General features: G+C 37.4%; 1 protein-coding gene across 1 annotated transcript; it reads left to right on the top strand.

The window, feature by feature from the left end:
* The first annotated feature begins 12,817 nt into the window (after positions 1 to 12,817).
* Positions 12,818 to 13,771, top strand: LOC116872077 (olfactory receptor-like protein OLF3). Its single transcript, XM_032865136.1, has one exon. It carries the CDS (start codon positions 12,818 to 12,820, stop codon positions 13,769 to 13,771), a length of 954 nt encoding a protein of 317 aa, XP_032721027.1.
* Positions 13,772 to 18,614: the final 4,843 nt, after the last annotated feature.

The following is an 18,614-nucleotide window of genomic DNA, read 5'->3' as shown; positions in this document are numbered from 1 at the left end:
TATATATGATGGCAGAGTATGAGATAAATAGTAGTATGCTTTGCAGTGGACATCTCTTCTGTTTACCCTATAAGGTAATGTGTATTGGGTGTGGAATCAGTGCAGCCAGGATTGTGTTGCATTTGAGTTTTATGTTGCTATTGCTATCCTCAGTGCACAAAAAAATTCAATTTTCTTAATCATGACTTATTCTTAGTTTGGGATGTTCAGTGGTTGGAGGGCTTTTCCCAGTGTTGCTGAACCATCTTGAATTTTAGGCTCTTTCTATTAGACTTCATGTGGAGAGTGTGTATGTCTACGGATTGCCTCTACCCCATGGTAACAGCTTTGAATTATCCCTTAATTCATCCTGGCCTGGTTATGGAGGGTGAGGCTTTATTCCTTTTGTCTGGTTCTTTGTCAGTCTTAGGCACATCATTTGTCCCCATGTTTCAGACATTTTTAGTGATCCTGCCCCTCTGTGGTCATATGAGATGCTCATGGACTGACCTAGAATGGTCTCCTGCCAGTGGGAACCCCAGACCTACAGGTGCTTTTTTTTTGTTTTGTACTGTTTTGGTTTTTTGTTTGTTTGTTTGCTTTTTTCTGTTTGCCCTTCCCTTAGGAATGAACCTTTACCTGTCTCTGAGGAAAACAGGGTTTGGTACCCTTCCCCAGTGACTTCAGACTTTGGTTCCATAATGGAGTGGTTGGAGAGTTTTTTATCTTACTGTGAGAGAGGTGGTTGCCTTCACCTAGACTTGCACTATGAAGAAGAGACTTTCCCTGGTTTTGTACCTCCCTCAAACATTCTCATGAGGATTGGTCTAAGTATATAGAGAAAATCTCAAGAATATATGTGAACACCTCTATTTTTCTCTGGCTCCTAGCTATCATATACTCATGGTACTCCCACATTCAGCCTTTATCAATCTGATAAATAAATTCTTACAGGTTTGCATGGTGCCCCACATTCCTCCCATACTGTGGCCCAGGTAAGGCAAAGCCCATGTCCCACATCTTTCTGGATGCAACTATCATTCTTGAGACTTCATTTTATTTGGTTTCCCTCAGCTTTCTGATGATTTAAAAAATAGTTATGGTTTTGTAGATTATCTGCTCTTTCCTTGTCTGATGGAGGTGATGTTCACTCAAGCTTTCTACAACCTAAATGGAATCTAGAAGAAACTAAATTACTCTTTAAATTCTGTTTAACAGATAAAGTAAAAGAGAGAAATAGATGCTAATTTTCAGCTAAGTACTAGTATAACAATGACAAATAAAGATCTTTGGGCCAAGGAATTTTAAGTCAATAAATCACTTACCTAGAAGCAGCATACCCAAATTAGATGCAGTGTTTGGAGCAAATATTTGTGTTTTTCTTGTAAACCAAGCCTACACATAGATAGGATATGTTATTGTGTTCATCAGAAGTGCTTCTTGAAGAAGGCATTCCAATTCATAGGCTGACACCCATGAAATGACCTTCTTGGTCAGAAGAGGGCATTTCCCATTTGGGAAACAGTGGGAATTGTAGGATGGGTGGGGGTTTGCAGGGAAGACAAACAGGGAAAACTGAGATTGTGGTTGATTTTGAACTTCTTTTCTCACAATTAGTTGAGATACAGCATTAGAGTCTTTAAGATAAAATATTTGTGAAGTGAATAATGGTAGAATAAAGTGTTATAATGAAAAATTAATGTGACAGTGGTTTACAAATGAATTGTTTCAGGAGTTCTCAAATGTATTCCATCAGAAACACCTGAAAGCCTCATCAAAACAGTTTTCTGAACCCTCTGCAACATATCTGATTCAATACGCTTGGGTAGAATGAAACCTCTCATGCATTGAAATGAACTGAATTTACTTAGGACTTTGGTACAAATGATGAAATAATAGCAGTCAGCTGTTTTAATAATGGAAAGAAAAGATCCAGGTGACAATGTTTCTAGTAAAAGTTGATATAACTTGCTGAGTAATGGAGGTTGAATGAAAAAAAAAAAAAGGCTCCCTAGGTCTGGAGCAGAAGTAACTAAGATTTCTGTGGGTTCCTTACCAAAACTTAGAATCTGGGAGTTTCCCTTTTTGGTGTCTGCAGATGAGTGAAGAAAAATAGCAGTGTTGTGAACATCTGGATACTGTGACTACAGCACTCAGAGCCATGGAATTTTTCCATCTTTCCTCAGAGAAAGTATCCAACCAATTCTGTCAATTGAGGGGAGTTCAGAAAATCAGGTGAAGAATGAAAAGCATCTCTACTTTCTCTTTCTATTGCTTGGAATATCACAGAAACATTTTCAAAGTCACTGGGTGCTGTAGTATCAGAGATTATAGTAACATGCAGAATGAATGAGGGGACAAGGAGTGTGATACATTGTTGAGAAAAGATGTGGGAGTAACTTTTCGACATTAGGGACAGAGATGAAGTAGCATGTGGGTGATCCGGGGATGCATACGTGCTTGGCTGAGCCGATAGGCAGATGGCTGAGTATGGAGATGGCTATATATAGTGGGTAAATGTGTGGATATGCAAATGGTAGTGCTAAAAGTGGATATTGGACTTGGAGATGAATGGACAAATGATTCACTTACAGGTTTCATGGTGCCTGAGAATGTATCAGACATATATGTGACTGCATTCTATGAATTTTGCTTTTAATCTATTCATAAAAATTAAAGATTTGAAAAGTTATAGAAAGCTAATACTTCTGTACTTCTGTGTTGAGAATTTCAATACTTTTATCCTTTCATTTTGCCCCCATGTAAAGCTTAAGATTTACATCCCCTTTTGGGATCTTATTTGGATTCTTAAGTCTATTATGTGATATTAGTATTTTCAAAACTTGAATAGTACCATGAAAAATGTACTCAGGTGTGCATCCACCTTTGCAAAACTTGCAGCAGGTTCAGTGGGTCTTTGCACATATATCAGGGGAGTGAGGCACAATGTTCTTGTGTTCAGAAGGAGAGACAAGGTTATCTTAGAGCTTAAGGGGACAACTGGGTTTTGGGGTTTTTGTTTGTTTGTTTGTTTGTTTTCACTGGGTTTGATTGCAGACCTAGTCATTGCTCAGTAGAATAGGGGCATAGTGCCAAATGTCAGGTTTGGGCTACAGGAGAATATTCTAAAACCTCAGAAAACTAGTGTCTCTGGCGTTTTAGTATGACCTTTGGCTTCAGGGAGTTGCTATGGTTGAGGAAAATGGGGAAGAACAGGCTTCACAGGGAGAAGAAGGTCAGCATTGAGGCCCTGCCCTTGAGAAATGGGAGTGGGGACAGTGGTGGACACTATAATGCATAAAGCTCCTGAAGGGAATCTGTCAGCCCCACATTGCTAATTCACACACTGCTGCACCTCACCAGGTTTATATTGAAGCCAGTTGTGGGCCACTGTGAACTTTCTAGTAGATGTTTACCTCACAACCAACTCCAGATAGCTCTTAGCCAGGAGCCTGAGGAGTCTAGGACTCTTCATCTCTCTGGTACATGACTTTTTTAGAGGGAAGCATTCTTTAGAAACCAACATAAAATTGGACTGAAGTAGACATGTCTGTTTGTCAGGCACTAATCATTGTTTGAGAGCTCGAATGGAGGCACCTTCTGTTGGTATACACAGAGGTGTCGGGAGGGGCAGAAATAGAACCAATCTGACTTGTTAGGGAGTTTGGATCAGAAATGTGACCTACAGATACTGCAGTCTTCTCACCCTAAATAGTATGGCAAATGTCCTAAAGTGATTCTGCCTTCTTGAAGGTACATTTCTGTTCTAAGGGTTCTTAATTCCAAAGTTATGTACTGACAGAGAAAAAGTGCAATGGTGGGAAATGGGAGGAAGCAACTGATTAATAATTAAAAAGTAGAGTTCCTATGGATAAATTCTACATCTTTTGGGCGGGAAAGCACTCAGGAAACAAGCCCAGATCTGTGAAATGATTAGTTAGGTTTTGATATTCTTGAACATGTAGTAAGAGTATAGACAAGATAAATTGTCAATTGCTTTAAAATATCTTTTCTCAGTTATTTCTCTAAGGGTATGTATACAAAATATTTGAATTTTCCTTTCTATGGTAGAGATTTAAAATGTAAAGTGATTAAATGGATTGCTCAAATTCGTATACACTCAAGAATATGAGCTGGGACTAGAAATAAGGTCTCCTGACTCTCATTTCAGGGTTGGTTCCTCTATAGTGGGCTGGAGAAATTATATTGTGGAGAAATAATTTTTTGAGGGATTTATACTGTGCTAGTCTTCCCTACAAAGCACAAGATATAAAGATGCTAAGCATTTATAGAATGAAATTATGACGAAATATATCACAAAAGGTAAATTTCAGGATTGCACATGTTGGAGAAACTGGGTCCTCAATAACTGGACTCAGTATATGTGAAGAGTCAGGTAACAAAATCCAGATATGAAGCAGAAATAGGAATCCAAGAAGGAAAATTAATTGTCCTCTCAGGATTAAAAATTACCTTTAAAACATCACATTCCCAAGTGGCCCTGGGATCTTTTGTTTCCAAATATTAGAATGATGTAAATATGCCTGCCCCTGATAGGTATATTCAGTGTATGCAACAACTAAATATTCAGCCATAGTTTAGAGGACTCTTTCTTTAAATAAAAGCGACATTTCTTTTTTTATTTTCTTTTTTCTTTTTTTTCTTTTTTAATTATTAATCATTTTCTTTAATTTATTTTCAGCATAACAGTATTCATTGTTTTTGTACCACACCCAGTGCTCCATGCAGTCCATGCCCTCTCTAATACCCACCACCTGGTTTTTTTATTGTGTTACATTAGTCACCATAAAATACATCATGAGTTTTTGATGCAGTATTCCAAGATTCACTGTTTATGTGCAACACCCAGTGCTCCATGCAATACGTGCCCTCCTTAATACTCATCACCAGGCTCAGCCATCCCTCAACCCCCTCCCCTCTAAAACCCTCAGTTTGTTTCTTGGAGTCCACAGTCTCTCATGGTTCATCTCCCCCTCCGATTTGCCCCAATTCGCTTTCCTTTCCTTCTCCTAGTGTCCTCCATGTTATTCCTTATGCTCTATAAGTAAGTGAAACCATATAATTGACTTTTTCTGGTTGACTTATTTCACTTAGCACAATCTCCTCCAGTCCCATCCATGTTGATGCAAAAGTTGGGTATTCCTCCTTTCTGATGGCTGAATAATATTCCATTGTATATATGGACCACATCTTCTTTACCCACTCATCTGTTGAAGGGCATCTTGGCTCTACTGACAACTCAGTTGTGTAAAAGTGTGGTCTGGTTTATTTTGACCAGCATGAAAGAAAGCATTTCTGTAGGTTGTGGGACTTACCTTCATGTGCTCTGTTTCTAAATTCAGGACTTGTAATCTGTTTTTTAAAATCTGTTTTAAGATTGTAGAGGACTCCAGTGAGAAGGTCAAATATGGTTATGACTCAATGAAGTGTTTCAAAAGAGGATATTCAAACTTTCAGGGGAGACAAAGCTTTTGGCGTTTTATCTCTTAGCCATAAATCATCATCTCTATAATGAATGGGGGAAAATATGAATAAAGGGCCCACCCATCAGCCTCAGCTGTGTTTCAGACTGGATTTTTGAGGCTGATCCAAGGTTTTGTCCATCCATGAACTCTTTGAATTAGCATGAATAGTGGAAGAGGTAATTATTCTGAAATATAATTCTGGAAGTTGAGCTATTGAAGAATCCTTTTATAGTGCGCATTCCTCCTGAGTCTTTTCAAATCAATATTTTTCCTGACATGGGGGTAAGGGAGAAGATGATTAATGAAGCCATCAGTCAATAGAAATGGAAAATATTATTTGACAGATTTAATTTAAATGTACTTAAATGGATAACGTTTAAGTGGATAACACATTCACTGGCGCAGGATATTAAATGTGTCACTGAATGTTAAATAGGTAAATGTACCTGCGTGTCAAGCCCTGGATACTTCCTTCCTTGCAAAGGAAAATTGAGTATTTTGGGGTGTTGCTTCATAAAATAACAATGGAAACTAAATGCAACTAAAAATTGATTAATAAATGTGGACAGCAGCATCTGAAGACATCTCTAGAGAATCACAAGTGATGATCCTGTCTGTGTGTACCAACACATGAAAAATTCTGTCATACTTGCTTTATTTGTCTATGGTATGGGTCAGGTTACTTATCTTATTCTTAATGAGCAGTTCCTCTTAATTCCTCAAAGTTGTATCATACTGTTAGAGCAGGAATATGTGGAGGATGTGGTAAAGCCTAAAAGGGTACTTTATGTTAAGAATTGCTACTTGGGGCAATACATTTCAAAATCTCAGGCATACTGCAGAGCTATAGGGAGGTCAGAATGAAAGAGTCCCACATCTGGGAGGTCCACTGGTCAGAATTTTAGTTTATTTTAATAGTTGGGGGATGTCTCATTTTTAAGACTCCAAAATACCAGATATTACTAAAAATTACTGCCTGAGAATTTACCATTAGAAATCTATTTAACTTGAGGTACCTGGGTGGCTCAGTTGGTTGAGTGTCTTGCCTTAGATGCAGGTCATGATCCCAGGGTTCTGGGATTGAGTTCTGAATCAGGCTCCTTGCTCAGTGAAGAGCCTGGTTCTCCCTCCCTCTCTGCTTGCTACTCCCCTTGTGTGTGTGTGTGTGTGTGTGTGTATCACCTTTTCCTTATCCATTTATCTGTTGAAGCACATCTTAGCTCATTCCACAGTATGGCTATTGTGGACATTGCTGCTATGAACATTCAGGCATAGGTGCCCCTTCAGATCACTACATTTGTATCTTTGGGGTAAATACCTAGTAGTGTAATTGCTTGGTCATAGGGTAGCTCTATTTTTAACTTCTCGAGGAACCTCCATACTGTTTTCCAGAGTGGCTGTACCAGCTTGCATTCCCACCAACAGTGTAAGAGGGTTCCCCTTTCTCCACATCCTCACTATCATTTGTTGCTCCCTGTCTTGTTAATTTTAGTCATTCTGACTGGTATAAGGTGGTATCATTGTGGTTTTGATTTGTATTTCCCTGATGGCAAGTGATGTGGAGCATTTTTTCATGTGTCTATTAGCCATTTCTATATCTTCTTTGGAGAAGTGTCTGTTCATGTCTTCTGCTCATTTCTTGACTGGATTATTTGCTTTTTGGATGTTGAGTTTAATAAGTTCTTCATAAATCTTGGATACCAGCCTTTTATCTGTTATGTCATTTACAAATATCTTCTCCCATTCTGGAGGTTGCCTTTTAGTTTTGTTGACTGTTTCCTTTGTTGTACAAAAGCTTTTTATTTTGAGGAAGTACAAATAGTTCATGTTTGCTTTTGTTTCCCTTGCCTTTAGAGATGTGTCTTGCAAGAAGTTGCAGCAGCTGAGATCAAAGAGGTTACTGTCTGTGTTCTCCTCTAAGATCTTGATGGATTCCTGTCTCACATTTAGGTCATTCATCTATTTTGAGTTTATCTTTGTGTATGGTGAAAGAGAACGGTTCAGTTTTGTTCTTTTGCATGTGGCTGTCCAATTTTCCCAACACCATTTGTTGAAGAGACTATCATTTTTTCTTTGGATATTCTTTCCTGCTTGTTGAAGATTAGTTGACCATAGAGTTAAGGGCCCATTTCTGGATGCTCTGTTCTGTTCCACTGATCTATATGTCTGGTTTTGTGCCAGTACCAGGCTGTCTTAGTGATCACAGCTTTTTAATATAGCTTGAAGTCAGTCATTGTGATGCCCTCAGCTTTGTCTTTCTTTTTCAACAGTCCCCTGGCTATTCAGGGTATTTTTTGGTTCCATACAAATCTTAGGATTGTTTGTTCCAGCTCTGTGAAAAATGTTTAAGATATTTTGATAGGGATTGCATTGAATGTGTAGATTGCTCTGGGTAGCATAAGCATTTTAACAATGTTTGTTATTCCAATCCATGAGCATGGAATGTTTTTCCATTTCTTTGTGCCTTCCTCAATTTCTTTCAAAGTGTTCTGTACAGCTCCTTTACCTCTTTGGTTAGGTTTATCCCTAGGTATCTTATGGTTTTTGGTGCAATTGTAAATGGGATTGATTCCTTAATTTCTCTTTCTTCAGTCTCATTGTCAGTGTATAGAAATGCAGCTACCTATTTTTTTGTTTTTATTTCTTTGTCATAGAGATAAGAACATTGCTATCCTGATATATGCGGTAACTAATAACTACTGGAAATTATGAGAAGATAAATAGAGCTACTTTTATCTAGAGTCCAACAATGATAATATTTAATTTATTTACTTTTAAAGATTTATTTTTTTTCAGTTTTTTTTATTTATTTATTTTGAAAAGAGAGAGAAAGTGGAGGTAGGAGCAGAAGGAGAGAGACTCAAGCTGAGTCTCTCTTGAGGTACCTGGGTGGCTCAGTTGGTTGAGTGTCTGCCTTAGATGCAGGTCATGATCCCAGGGTTCTGGGATTGAGTTCTGAATCAGGCTCCTTGCTCAGTGAAGAGCCTGGTTCTCCCTCCCTCTCTGCTTGCTACTCCCCTTGTGAGCAAGAGATCATGCTGAGCAAGAGATCAACCCTGAGATCATGACCTGAGCCAAAATCAAGAGTTGGATTCTTCACTGACTGAGCTACCCAGGTTTCCCCAAGAACGATAATACTTTAAATGAAAAAAGTTTGTCTTCATACTCCAGACCCGACTTTTCCTGCAATTTCAGTATCATTCATGAAACTTATCATTTTCTACTCTTTTTTAAAAATATTTCATTTATTTGATGGAGACAGAGATGGAACAAGTTGGGAGAGAGCAGGGAGCCTGATGCGGGGCTTGATCTCAGGACCCTGAGCTCATGACCTGAGCAAAGGCAGACACTAACTGACTGAGCCAACAAGGCATCCCCAATTTTCTACTCTCACATGACTTATTTTTAGGGTCAGTGTAAGCTGGTACACTAGTTTACAAGATTAGGTACTTCATACAAAATTCCTACTTAATATCATTTCATTTAAAAAATATTATTTCCTTTTTAAATCATTTCACCAAAAGGACAGTGATCAACATAACACTAATAGATTTTAAGCATTAGTGACAGTGCTTTAAGGAGATAATTTTTCATGGACTATTCCAATAATATCTATCATATTATATCACATATTATGTCTTATTAGTTATGGCCCAAGTAATTACCCTATACCTACTGCAATTCATGAAATACAAACATGAGGAATTCCTTCCTTTATGGTACTCTTGTCCAAGGAGGAATCACAGAGATATATTATTGTTTAATATGATGTTATGAGTAGGCAGCATGGATTGTTTTTTTTGAGTAGACAAATAAAAGCTCAAAACATCATAAAGAGGCATTAGTTGAGATTTTTAAGTATGAGTGTGATATGACCCAAAAATGTAAAGTAGGATTTATTGTCTGTCTGCCTGTTTTAGTTAAACAAACAAACAAACAAATAAAAATCATATTTATTTAAGGTGTACAACATGAAGATTTTATATACGTATACATAGTGAAATGATTACTATTGTAGGGGTAATTAACATACACTCTCACATAGTTACCTTTTCTGTGTGGTGGACACCTAAGATCAATTCTCTTAGCAAATTTCCATTGTATTACTACCTATAGTCATTGTGACCCACATTACATCTTAAGACTTATTCTTCCTAAATAACTGCAACTTTGTACCCTGTAATCAACAGCTTCCCATTTCCTCTTCTGTTGGTAACTACCCTTCTTCTCTCTTGTTCTACATACTTGACATTTTAGATTCCACATATAAGTGAGATCATGCAGGTTTTTTCTTTCTGTCTTTGGCTCATTTTACTTAACATAATGTCCTCCAGGTTTATCCATGTTGTTGCAAATGGCAGGACATTTTTTTTTAAGGCTGAAAAATATTCCATCATATGTATATGTATCATAATTTCTTTAACCATTCAACAGATACAAATTTGTCTCCATATCTTGGCTATTGTGAATAATGCTGCAATGAACATGGGAACTCAAGGTACTGAGTTCATTTCCTTTAGGTAGATCCCAGAAGTGGGATTGCTGGATCACATGGTGGTTCTATTTTCAATTTTTTTTTTTTAAGGAAATGCTTCTCTATTTTCCATATTGGCTTAACCAACTTTCATTCCCACAACCATGTACAAGAGTTCCCTTTTCTCCATATCCTGTCAACACTTGTTATTTTTTATTTTTTGTTAATAACCATTCTAACGTTTGAGGTGGCATCTCATTATGGTTTTGATATATAGTTCCCTAATGATTGGTGTTTCTGAGATATCTTTTCATATATCTGTTAGCCATCTGAATGTCTTCTTGAAAAAATATCTGTTCAGGGCTTTGTTAATTTTCAAAATCTGATAGTTGTTTTTGCTGTTGAGTTGTATGCATTCTTTGTATAGTTTGGATATTAAGCCTTTATCAAATATATAGTTTGCAAATATTTTCTCCCAATCCCTAGGCTGCCCTTTCATTTTGTTGATTGTTTCCTTTGCTGTGAAAAACCTTTTAATTGATGTAGTCTCACTTGTTTACTTTTGCTTTGGTTGTTCAAGCTTTTGATGTCAATATTTTTTAAAGAATCACTGCCTAGACCAATATCAAGAATGTTTTCCCCCTGATTTCTTCTCGGAGTTCTCATGTCTTACAGTTTAGTCTTTAATTCATTTTTGAGTTTATTTTTATGTATGTGTAATATAAGTGTCTCTCTATTTTCTGTGGTCCTGGGGAACGCTTGAATGCTGAGCTCTATTGGTTCAGAGAACTAAGGAGTCAGTCCCTCAGGTGACAGCCTTAAAAGTTGGTGTGTTGGATATGCAGTCCTATTATTTTATCCTCAGAAGCTGGGAGTTGTGAGTTCTCTCCTGGTTATAAGGAATTGTGCTAATAGTGGGGATTGTGCCACTAATACGTCTCGGCATCTTCAACCTGTTAAGATGTGGGTATTTTCTCAATCATCCTATGTGTAGGAGTTGCTCAACTAGTTTTTTGATTTCTCTTAGAGGGATTTGATCCCTGTATATAGCTGTTTATTTGATGCATCCATGAGAGGAGAAAGCTTCCTCAGGAGCCTCCTATTCTGCCGTCTTACTGACCTTCTTCCCCAGATTTTATTGTAAACTAAAGGAACATTAGGTCCCTGGCAAAAAGGTAGAGTAGCCAAAGTTATGACAAATACTGAGAAGAGAACACAAACAAATTTATAGGGGAGAGAAAACTAAATAGGATTAACTCTTAACTGTTCATTGATCAACACTGGTAAATGTTTTCTCAGACTAATCATGATTAAAGAAAAACAAAGTGAAGGGTGGAGGTGAAAGTCTCATGACATAGCAGGAAAGAAAGAACTGTTGAAAGAACATATCAGGTTTTGAGAAGGAAATTTATAAAAGTATATGTTTCTAAATCACAAACGAGAAAGGCATTTCTGGAATGACTTGTTCTGTTTTATTGTTTAAGAAATGAGACTTGAAACATAGAGAGTCTTAATTTTCCTGCTCAATGACCCTTACCTGAAACTTGTATGGGTTCTGGGATTGCAGGTAGCTCTGTTTCTGCCCTCAATTCCTCTTGCTGCCTTTAGCTCTCATTTTCCTTTTTTTTTTGTGCACTGCAAGAAAAGGAAAGTCAGTGAAAATGCAGTGATTCAAAAAATTTTTAAATTTTAATTATTTTTGTTTAATGTTCAAAACAGTTATAATAACAAAATAGTTCTATGAAAAAAGCACTTTCCTGAGTGAAATGGAGGAAACTCCATTCCAGTGTACATCTACATGAATTCATACCTTCTTCTCTGCCTTGGATAATGAAAAAGGGCCCTTAAACATTTGTGTTTCCTTCCTTTTTTTTTAATCAAGTCTTCTTCATTTTCTCTTAAGCCCATATACAGAGGGTAAATTATTAATAGTAGTAATTGAGAAAAATAAAAAGAATAAGATACCATTGCAATACCTTTCCCTTTGTGATCCCACTGAAGGCTGAGAAACTAAAGGCCAAGAGGATCAAAGGTAATAATAAAAAAAAAAAGTCTTCAAAGCCTCTCATCCATTCCTAAGCCCTTAGTACTGTGGACAATTGTCTCCAATTTTATTTAGGTTTGAATTTGTGGATGGGATACATGAAGAAAATCATGTTTGCTACCTTATCTACCCCAAGACAGAGGTCATGTTATTACTAATACGGCTACTACTATAGTACTACTACCAGTATTTGTTCACAAAGTACTTTCCCCATAAGCTAACTACAGTTGAACTTAAAGGTACTTGTGAGTTTGATGATATTCCTTTGTTTTATATATAAAAGCTTGTCACCTAACCCAAATCACATAATTGTAAATAAGTAAGAAACAAAATCATTTTTGAAAATTAGATTCTCTGATTCCAGATCTTACACAAGTACCTGGCTCTTCCCAATATTTCCTTTTGTAATAAGTTTATCCTTTTCATTATGATGTGTCTAGTTGACATATGTCAGGAGTAGCTTTTATAAACTTTCCAACCAAATTTTCCTCATTGTTTATCATTTTGCCTACCATTCTCACCTACCAAACTCTCCTTGCCCTAGAATTTGAGGTATGGTGGTAAAGATGTGAGCTCCTAAAATTGTACTGTATTATCTCCAGGCTTTAATGGGTCTCCCTGAGACCATCTCATGTTCCTATGAAGGTGCTGACCTGACTCTGATGCAAAGTGGTTATGTTGGGATAAAGCCTGTCATCTTCACCCATAAATGGTCTGAAACATCTGGTGAAGGTTAGCTAATTCTGTACAGTATGTATTCACTAAAATGGTTCTTTGCTTCAACAACTTTTGTTATCTCTGATTCTGCAGATTGATGATTCTCACATTTTTTTAATGGGAACAGGTAACCAGACATGGGTGAGAGAATTTATTCTCCTTGGCCTGTCCAAAGACTGGGACACACAGGTCTCGCTCTTTGTCCTGTTCTTAGTCATGTACATAGTGACAGTACTGGGGAACTTCCTCATTGTTCTTCTCATCAGACTTGACGGCCGACTCCATACTCCCATGTACTTCTTTCTCACCAACCTCTCCCTCATTGATGTCTCCTATGCCACAAGCATCATTCCTCAGATGTTGGTGCATCTTCTTGCAGCACATAAAGCAATCCCATTTGTGAGCTGTGCAGCCCAGTTATTTTTCTCCCTAGGCTGGGGTGGGATTGAGTTTGTTCTATTGGCAGTGATGGCCTATGACCGCTATGTGGCTGTGTGTGACCCCCTGCGATACTCAGTCATCATGCATGGAGGCCTCTGTACTAGGTTGGCCATCACATCCTGGGTCAGTGGTTCTGTCAACTCTCTTATCCATACTGCCATCACATTTCAGCTGCCCATGTGCACAAACAAGTATATTGATCATATATCATGTGAAATTTTAGCTGTGATCAGGCTGGCCTGTGTGGACACCTCCTCCAATGAGATCGCAATCATGGTTTCTAGCATTGTTCTCCTGATGACACCTTTCTGCCTGGTTCTCCTGTCCTACATCCAGATCATCTCCACCATCCTAAAGATCCAGTCCACAGAGGGAAGAAAGAAAGCCTTCCACACCTGTGCCTCTCACCTCACAGTGGTTGTCCTGTGCTATGGCATGGCCGTTTTCACTTATATCCAGCCCCGCTCCAGCCCCTCTGTTCTTCAGGAAAAGTTGATCTCCCTCTTCTATGCTGTGTTGACACCCATGCTGAACCCCATGATTTATAGTGTAAGGAATAAGGAGGTGAAGGGGGCCTGGCAGAAATTACTATGTCAATTAACTGGAATAACTTCAAAACTGGCAACTTGATGAATCCTGAGCATCACTTAGAGAGAATAACTTTGGCTGTGTTTTCTACCACTTAACTCAGATATGGCAAGCATTACCTGCATTGCCATGGCAACCAGGAAGAAGATGACGACACATGTACTGGTGATGCTGGGTAGGAGGCTGGAGGTTGGGTTGGGGTGTTGGGTGTGGGTTTATTTTTATGTCACAGCAGAATATTCACTGGAGTTGAGAACTGCTGTAATAGAACTTCCCACCTTTAGCAAACAATAAGAGACTCTTAGTCACAGGAAACAAATTGAGGGTTGCTAGAGGGGGAGAGGGATGGGTGGATGCGACAACTGGGTGATGGACATTAAGGAGAAAATGTGATGTAATGAGCACTGGGTTTTATATAAGACTGGTGAATCACTGAACTCTACCTCTGAAACTAATAGTATATTGTAAGTTAATTAATTGAATTTAAATAAAAAATAAAAAATTCTTAAAAAGAGAGGAAAAAAAAACAACAAAAAGCAAGAACTCACCTTTTCTCAATCTTCTTTCATATGGCCTGAAAGTAGTCGAAGACAATACCATTTATTCTTCATTTGTCACATCGTTTGTAATTATGGACCTATTCATGAATCTTAACCTTGTAACACAATTTTTAATCAGCCACATTTTGTAAAAGATCACTAAGTTTCCACCTCGAACAAAATCATTTTCAATTTGAAGACTCACTTAAAATGTGTGGTATATGTAGCCATATTCAGTAATTGTATGCGTCACTATTCTGAGAAGAATGTTGCTCTTAAGGCTGATGAAGATATTTATTTGTGCTACAATCACTATCTGTGGATATAAAGACTGTCTTGAGTAATGGAAATAATTGGGTGAAGAAATGTCAACTAAAATTCTTGTTTTACCCTGGTGAGGATATAACCAAGCGTTGTTTATACAAATGACATTATTGGCTAAGGAGCTGAGATCCAGTTACTGATAATTTATTTTGTATACATGGGCATTCATTCAAAGGCAAAAATTCTCTAATTCTAAAAATTCAGCACTTTTTCTCTGAAACTTTAGAAATAAAGTAAACAAGTAATGTGATAAATGTGTAAAATATAAAAAATGTAGTTAATATAAGAAAAGCAGTTCCCTAAAACAATCAATGAAAGATAATGTAGCTTTGATGTGGATTTTGGGTCATTGGGATATGTCGGTCTGCTGTGCAGATGTTACTTGCAAGTCTCCATATTAAGAGCCTTCTTATATGCCCCCACCCCAACACACACACACACACACACACACACACAAGGCCCTACTCAACCTTTGTAAACCTAGTAAGCCAGTATCATCTGTGAGTGTACCTCACCTCTGACAAGAAACTTAAAAAAGGTAAAAGAGGGAGGAAATGATTAAACAAAGCACATGTAGGAGATGGAGGAGAAGTAATATGATAATTGTGGGTCTTCTCACTTTATTCAAGAACCTCAAAATGGCACCCTCTTTCTGTCCCTTTGTCTCTCCATTGAATGTTAATTCTCATTTGGTTGATTTGTATTTGGGAGTTAGCGATCAGGAGTCAGAGGGCTTACAATGATACCTGTTTTCTCTGTGAAACAAGAGGAAGTGCCCATTGCTGAGAGTGTGGAGGAGGAAAGGCAGGAGTAAGAGGTGTAGGAATGATGAAGGTTAAAAACCCATTTGGGGTCTAGGATAATGTGTCCCATTTGCTGTGGATGCCCCTATCTGGCATTTCATGCAGTATCAATTACAAAGCCATTGTGGTCAAATTTTCCCTCTGATATGAGCAACTTTATTCTTAGCTTTCTAAACAAAGTCACAGATGATCATCTTGTTGGCATCAACTTTGTTAAAGACACTGCTATAGGCATTGTGGGGCACGAAAGTTGTGTTTAGATGTGCCCATTGCCTCTAGAAATTTATAGTGTTCTAGGGCAGAGGTTGGGAAACTTTCTGTAACTGGCCAGATTACAAATGTTTTAGGCTTTTTGGGCCACACCTTCCTTCACAGCTACTCCACTATTGCAGCACTAAGACAGCTATTGACAACACATAAAAGAATGAGTGGCACTAGTACAAATAAATCTCAATTTATGAACACTGAAATTTGAGTTGTATAAGTTATTAAAACATTCTTCTTCTTTTGATTCTTTTCAACTATATAAAAGTGTAAAACAAATCGTTTTCTTGTGGGCCGTACAGAAACAGGCAGCAGGCCACATTTGGGCTCTGGGCTGCAATTTTTTTTTTAAATTTCTTTTTAGCGTAACAATATTCATTGTTTTTGTACCACACCCAGTGCTCCATGCAGTCCGTGCCCTCTCTAATACCCACCACCTGGTTCCCCCAACCTACCACCCCCCCACCTCTTCAAACCCTTCAGATTGTTTTTCAGAGTCCATAGTCTCTCATGGTTCACCTCCCCTTCCAATTTCCCCCAACTGCCTTCTCCTAACTCCCCATGTCCTCCATGCTATTTGTTATGCTCCACAAATAAGTGAAACCATATGATAATTGACTCTCTCTGCTTGACTTATTTCACTCAGCATAATCTCTTCCAGTCCTGTCCATGTTGCTACAAAAGTTGGGTATTCATCCTTTCTGATGGAGGCATAATACTCCATAGTGTATATAGACCACATCTTCCTTATCCATTCGTCCATTGAAGGGCATCTTGGTTCTTTCCACAGTTTGGTGACCGTGGGCATTGGTGCTATAAACATTGGGGTATAGATGGCCCTTCTTTTCACTACGCCTGTATTTTTGGGGTAAATACCCAGTAGTGCAATGGCAGGGTCATAGGGAAGCTCTATTTTTAATTTCTTGAGGAATCTCCACACTGTTCTCCAAAGTGGCTGCACCAACTTGCATTCCCACCAACAGTGTAAGAGGGTTCCCCTTTCTCCACATCCTCTCCAACACATGTTGTTTCCTGTCTTGTTAATTTTGGCCATTCTAACTGGTGTAAGGTGGTATCTCAAGGTGGTTTTAATTTGAATCTCCCTGATGGCTAGTGATGATGAACATTTTATTTAGTTTAAGTTTTTATTTAAATTCTAGTTAGTTGACATATATGAGTAGGCTAGTAAATTTTAGAAGCAAATATTTGGATTAAATAGACAAATTCCTAGCAAAAATAAACTTATCCAAATAGACACATGAATAAAAAGAATAGTCCTATATACTTAAAACTTTAAATCTGTATTTAAGAATTTTCTACCATGGAGCACTTGGGCCACATGGCCTCACCAGTGAATTCTACCAAATATATGAAGAAATGGCACCAGTCATTCATAAAAGTCATTTCATATATACATATTTAATATATAAAATCCAATTATATTTTTATATAATTTAAAAGTTACTAATTAAAGTAGACTTTCAAAGCTTCACACCTGGGCAAAATTCTAATCAGAGATATATAACACGGCTACATAGAAAAAAAATGAGCAGATATTAAATAAATGGAAGAACATATCTTTTTTATAGATTGGGATACTCAAGAGCATAGAGAAGTCACTTCTTATTTATTAATTTTTTTAAAAAAGATCTTATTTTTAAGTAATCTTGACACCCACCATGGGGCTTGAACTCACAACCTGAGGTCAAGAGCTGCATGCTCTACTGACTGAGCCAGCCAGGTACTCCTCTCCCAATTTATTTTTAGGTTAAATCCCAATTAAAATTTCAGCAAATTTTTTTCCTGAAAATTTTCAAGATAGTTTTAGAATGAGATTGAAAATTCAAACGGCCAAGAATAGTCAAAAAAATGTAGAAGTTCGAGGATTTACACTATGATAAAATGAAACTTTATTATAAAGTTACAGTAATTAAGGCAATATAGACAGACAAACAGACCAATGGGTCAGAAAAAATAGTCTAGAAATCAGCCTACACACAGAAATCAAAAATTGATTTATGGCAACACAGGAGAACAGTGTGGAAAGAAGTTCTCTCAATAAAATTGGATATCCACATAGAAAAACAATAAGTTTAGCCTCCAATCTGATAAGATACACAGACCTAAATTTCAGATATATTATTGTTTTCAATGTGAAAAGTAAAGTATTAAAGCTCCCAAAGATTACATTGAAGAATAACTTTATGATCTGGGATAGACAAAGATTTCTCACTCAAGACACAAAAAAGCAATAACTATATGAAAAACAATAAGTAGAACTACATTAAAATTAAGGGCATCTCTTCATCAGAGGTACCATTATGAGAATGAAAAGCCACAGTGTGGGAGAAAATTTATTTGTAATCCATATAAACAACGGACTCCTATTAAATATATACTAAGAACTAAAATCAATAAGAAAAAGATAACCCAATAGAAAAACAGACAAGAAACTGAACACCCACCTCAGAAAAATGGAATTTTCAATGGCTAATAAATATTTAAAAATATGCACAACCTCATGAGTCATCAGAGAAATGTAGCATAGAATCACAATGAGATACTACTATAGGCCCATCAGAATGGCTACAATGACGAAGACAGACAATTTGAGGCTAAAGGTTAGAGCAAAGGAAGTGCTCATACAAATGGGTTATAGTTCATGGGTATATAATCGGTACAACTGTTCTGACAAACTGACAACATTAGCTGAAGCCAGACTTGCACCTGATCTGTGATGCAGCTATTCCACTTCTAGGTAACAGAAATGGATATACATGACAAAGGGCTGAGTGTGACTGTGTGTGTGTGTGTGTGTGTGTGCGTGCCACAAACTAGAAACAGCTTAATGTCTATAAATAGAATTAGTACGTAATTTATGTAATTTGAGATGATCAAACTGGCTCATAAATTTGTGTTGTATTTACAGAATATGAGGGCAGACATCTAGATACA

The sequence above is a fragment of the Lontra canadensis genome, unplaced genomic scaffold, assembly GCF_010015895.1.
Source record: "Lontra canadensis isolate GAN:19392208 unplaced genomic scaffold, GSC_riverotter_1.0 scaffold2, whole genome shotgun sequence".
In the NCBI taxonomy this organism is placed as follows: domain Eukaryota; kingdom Metazoa; phylum Chordata; class Mammalia; order Carnivora; family Mustelidae; genus Lontra; species Lontra canadensis.
This window is presented reverse-complemented; position numbering and strand designations above follow the sequence as displayed.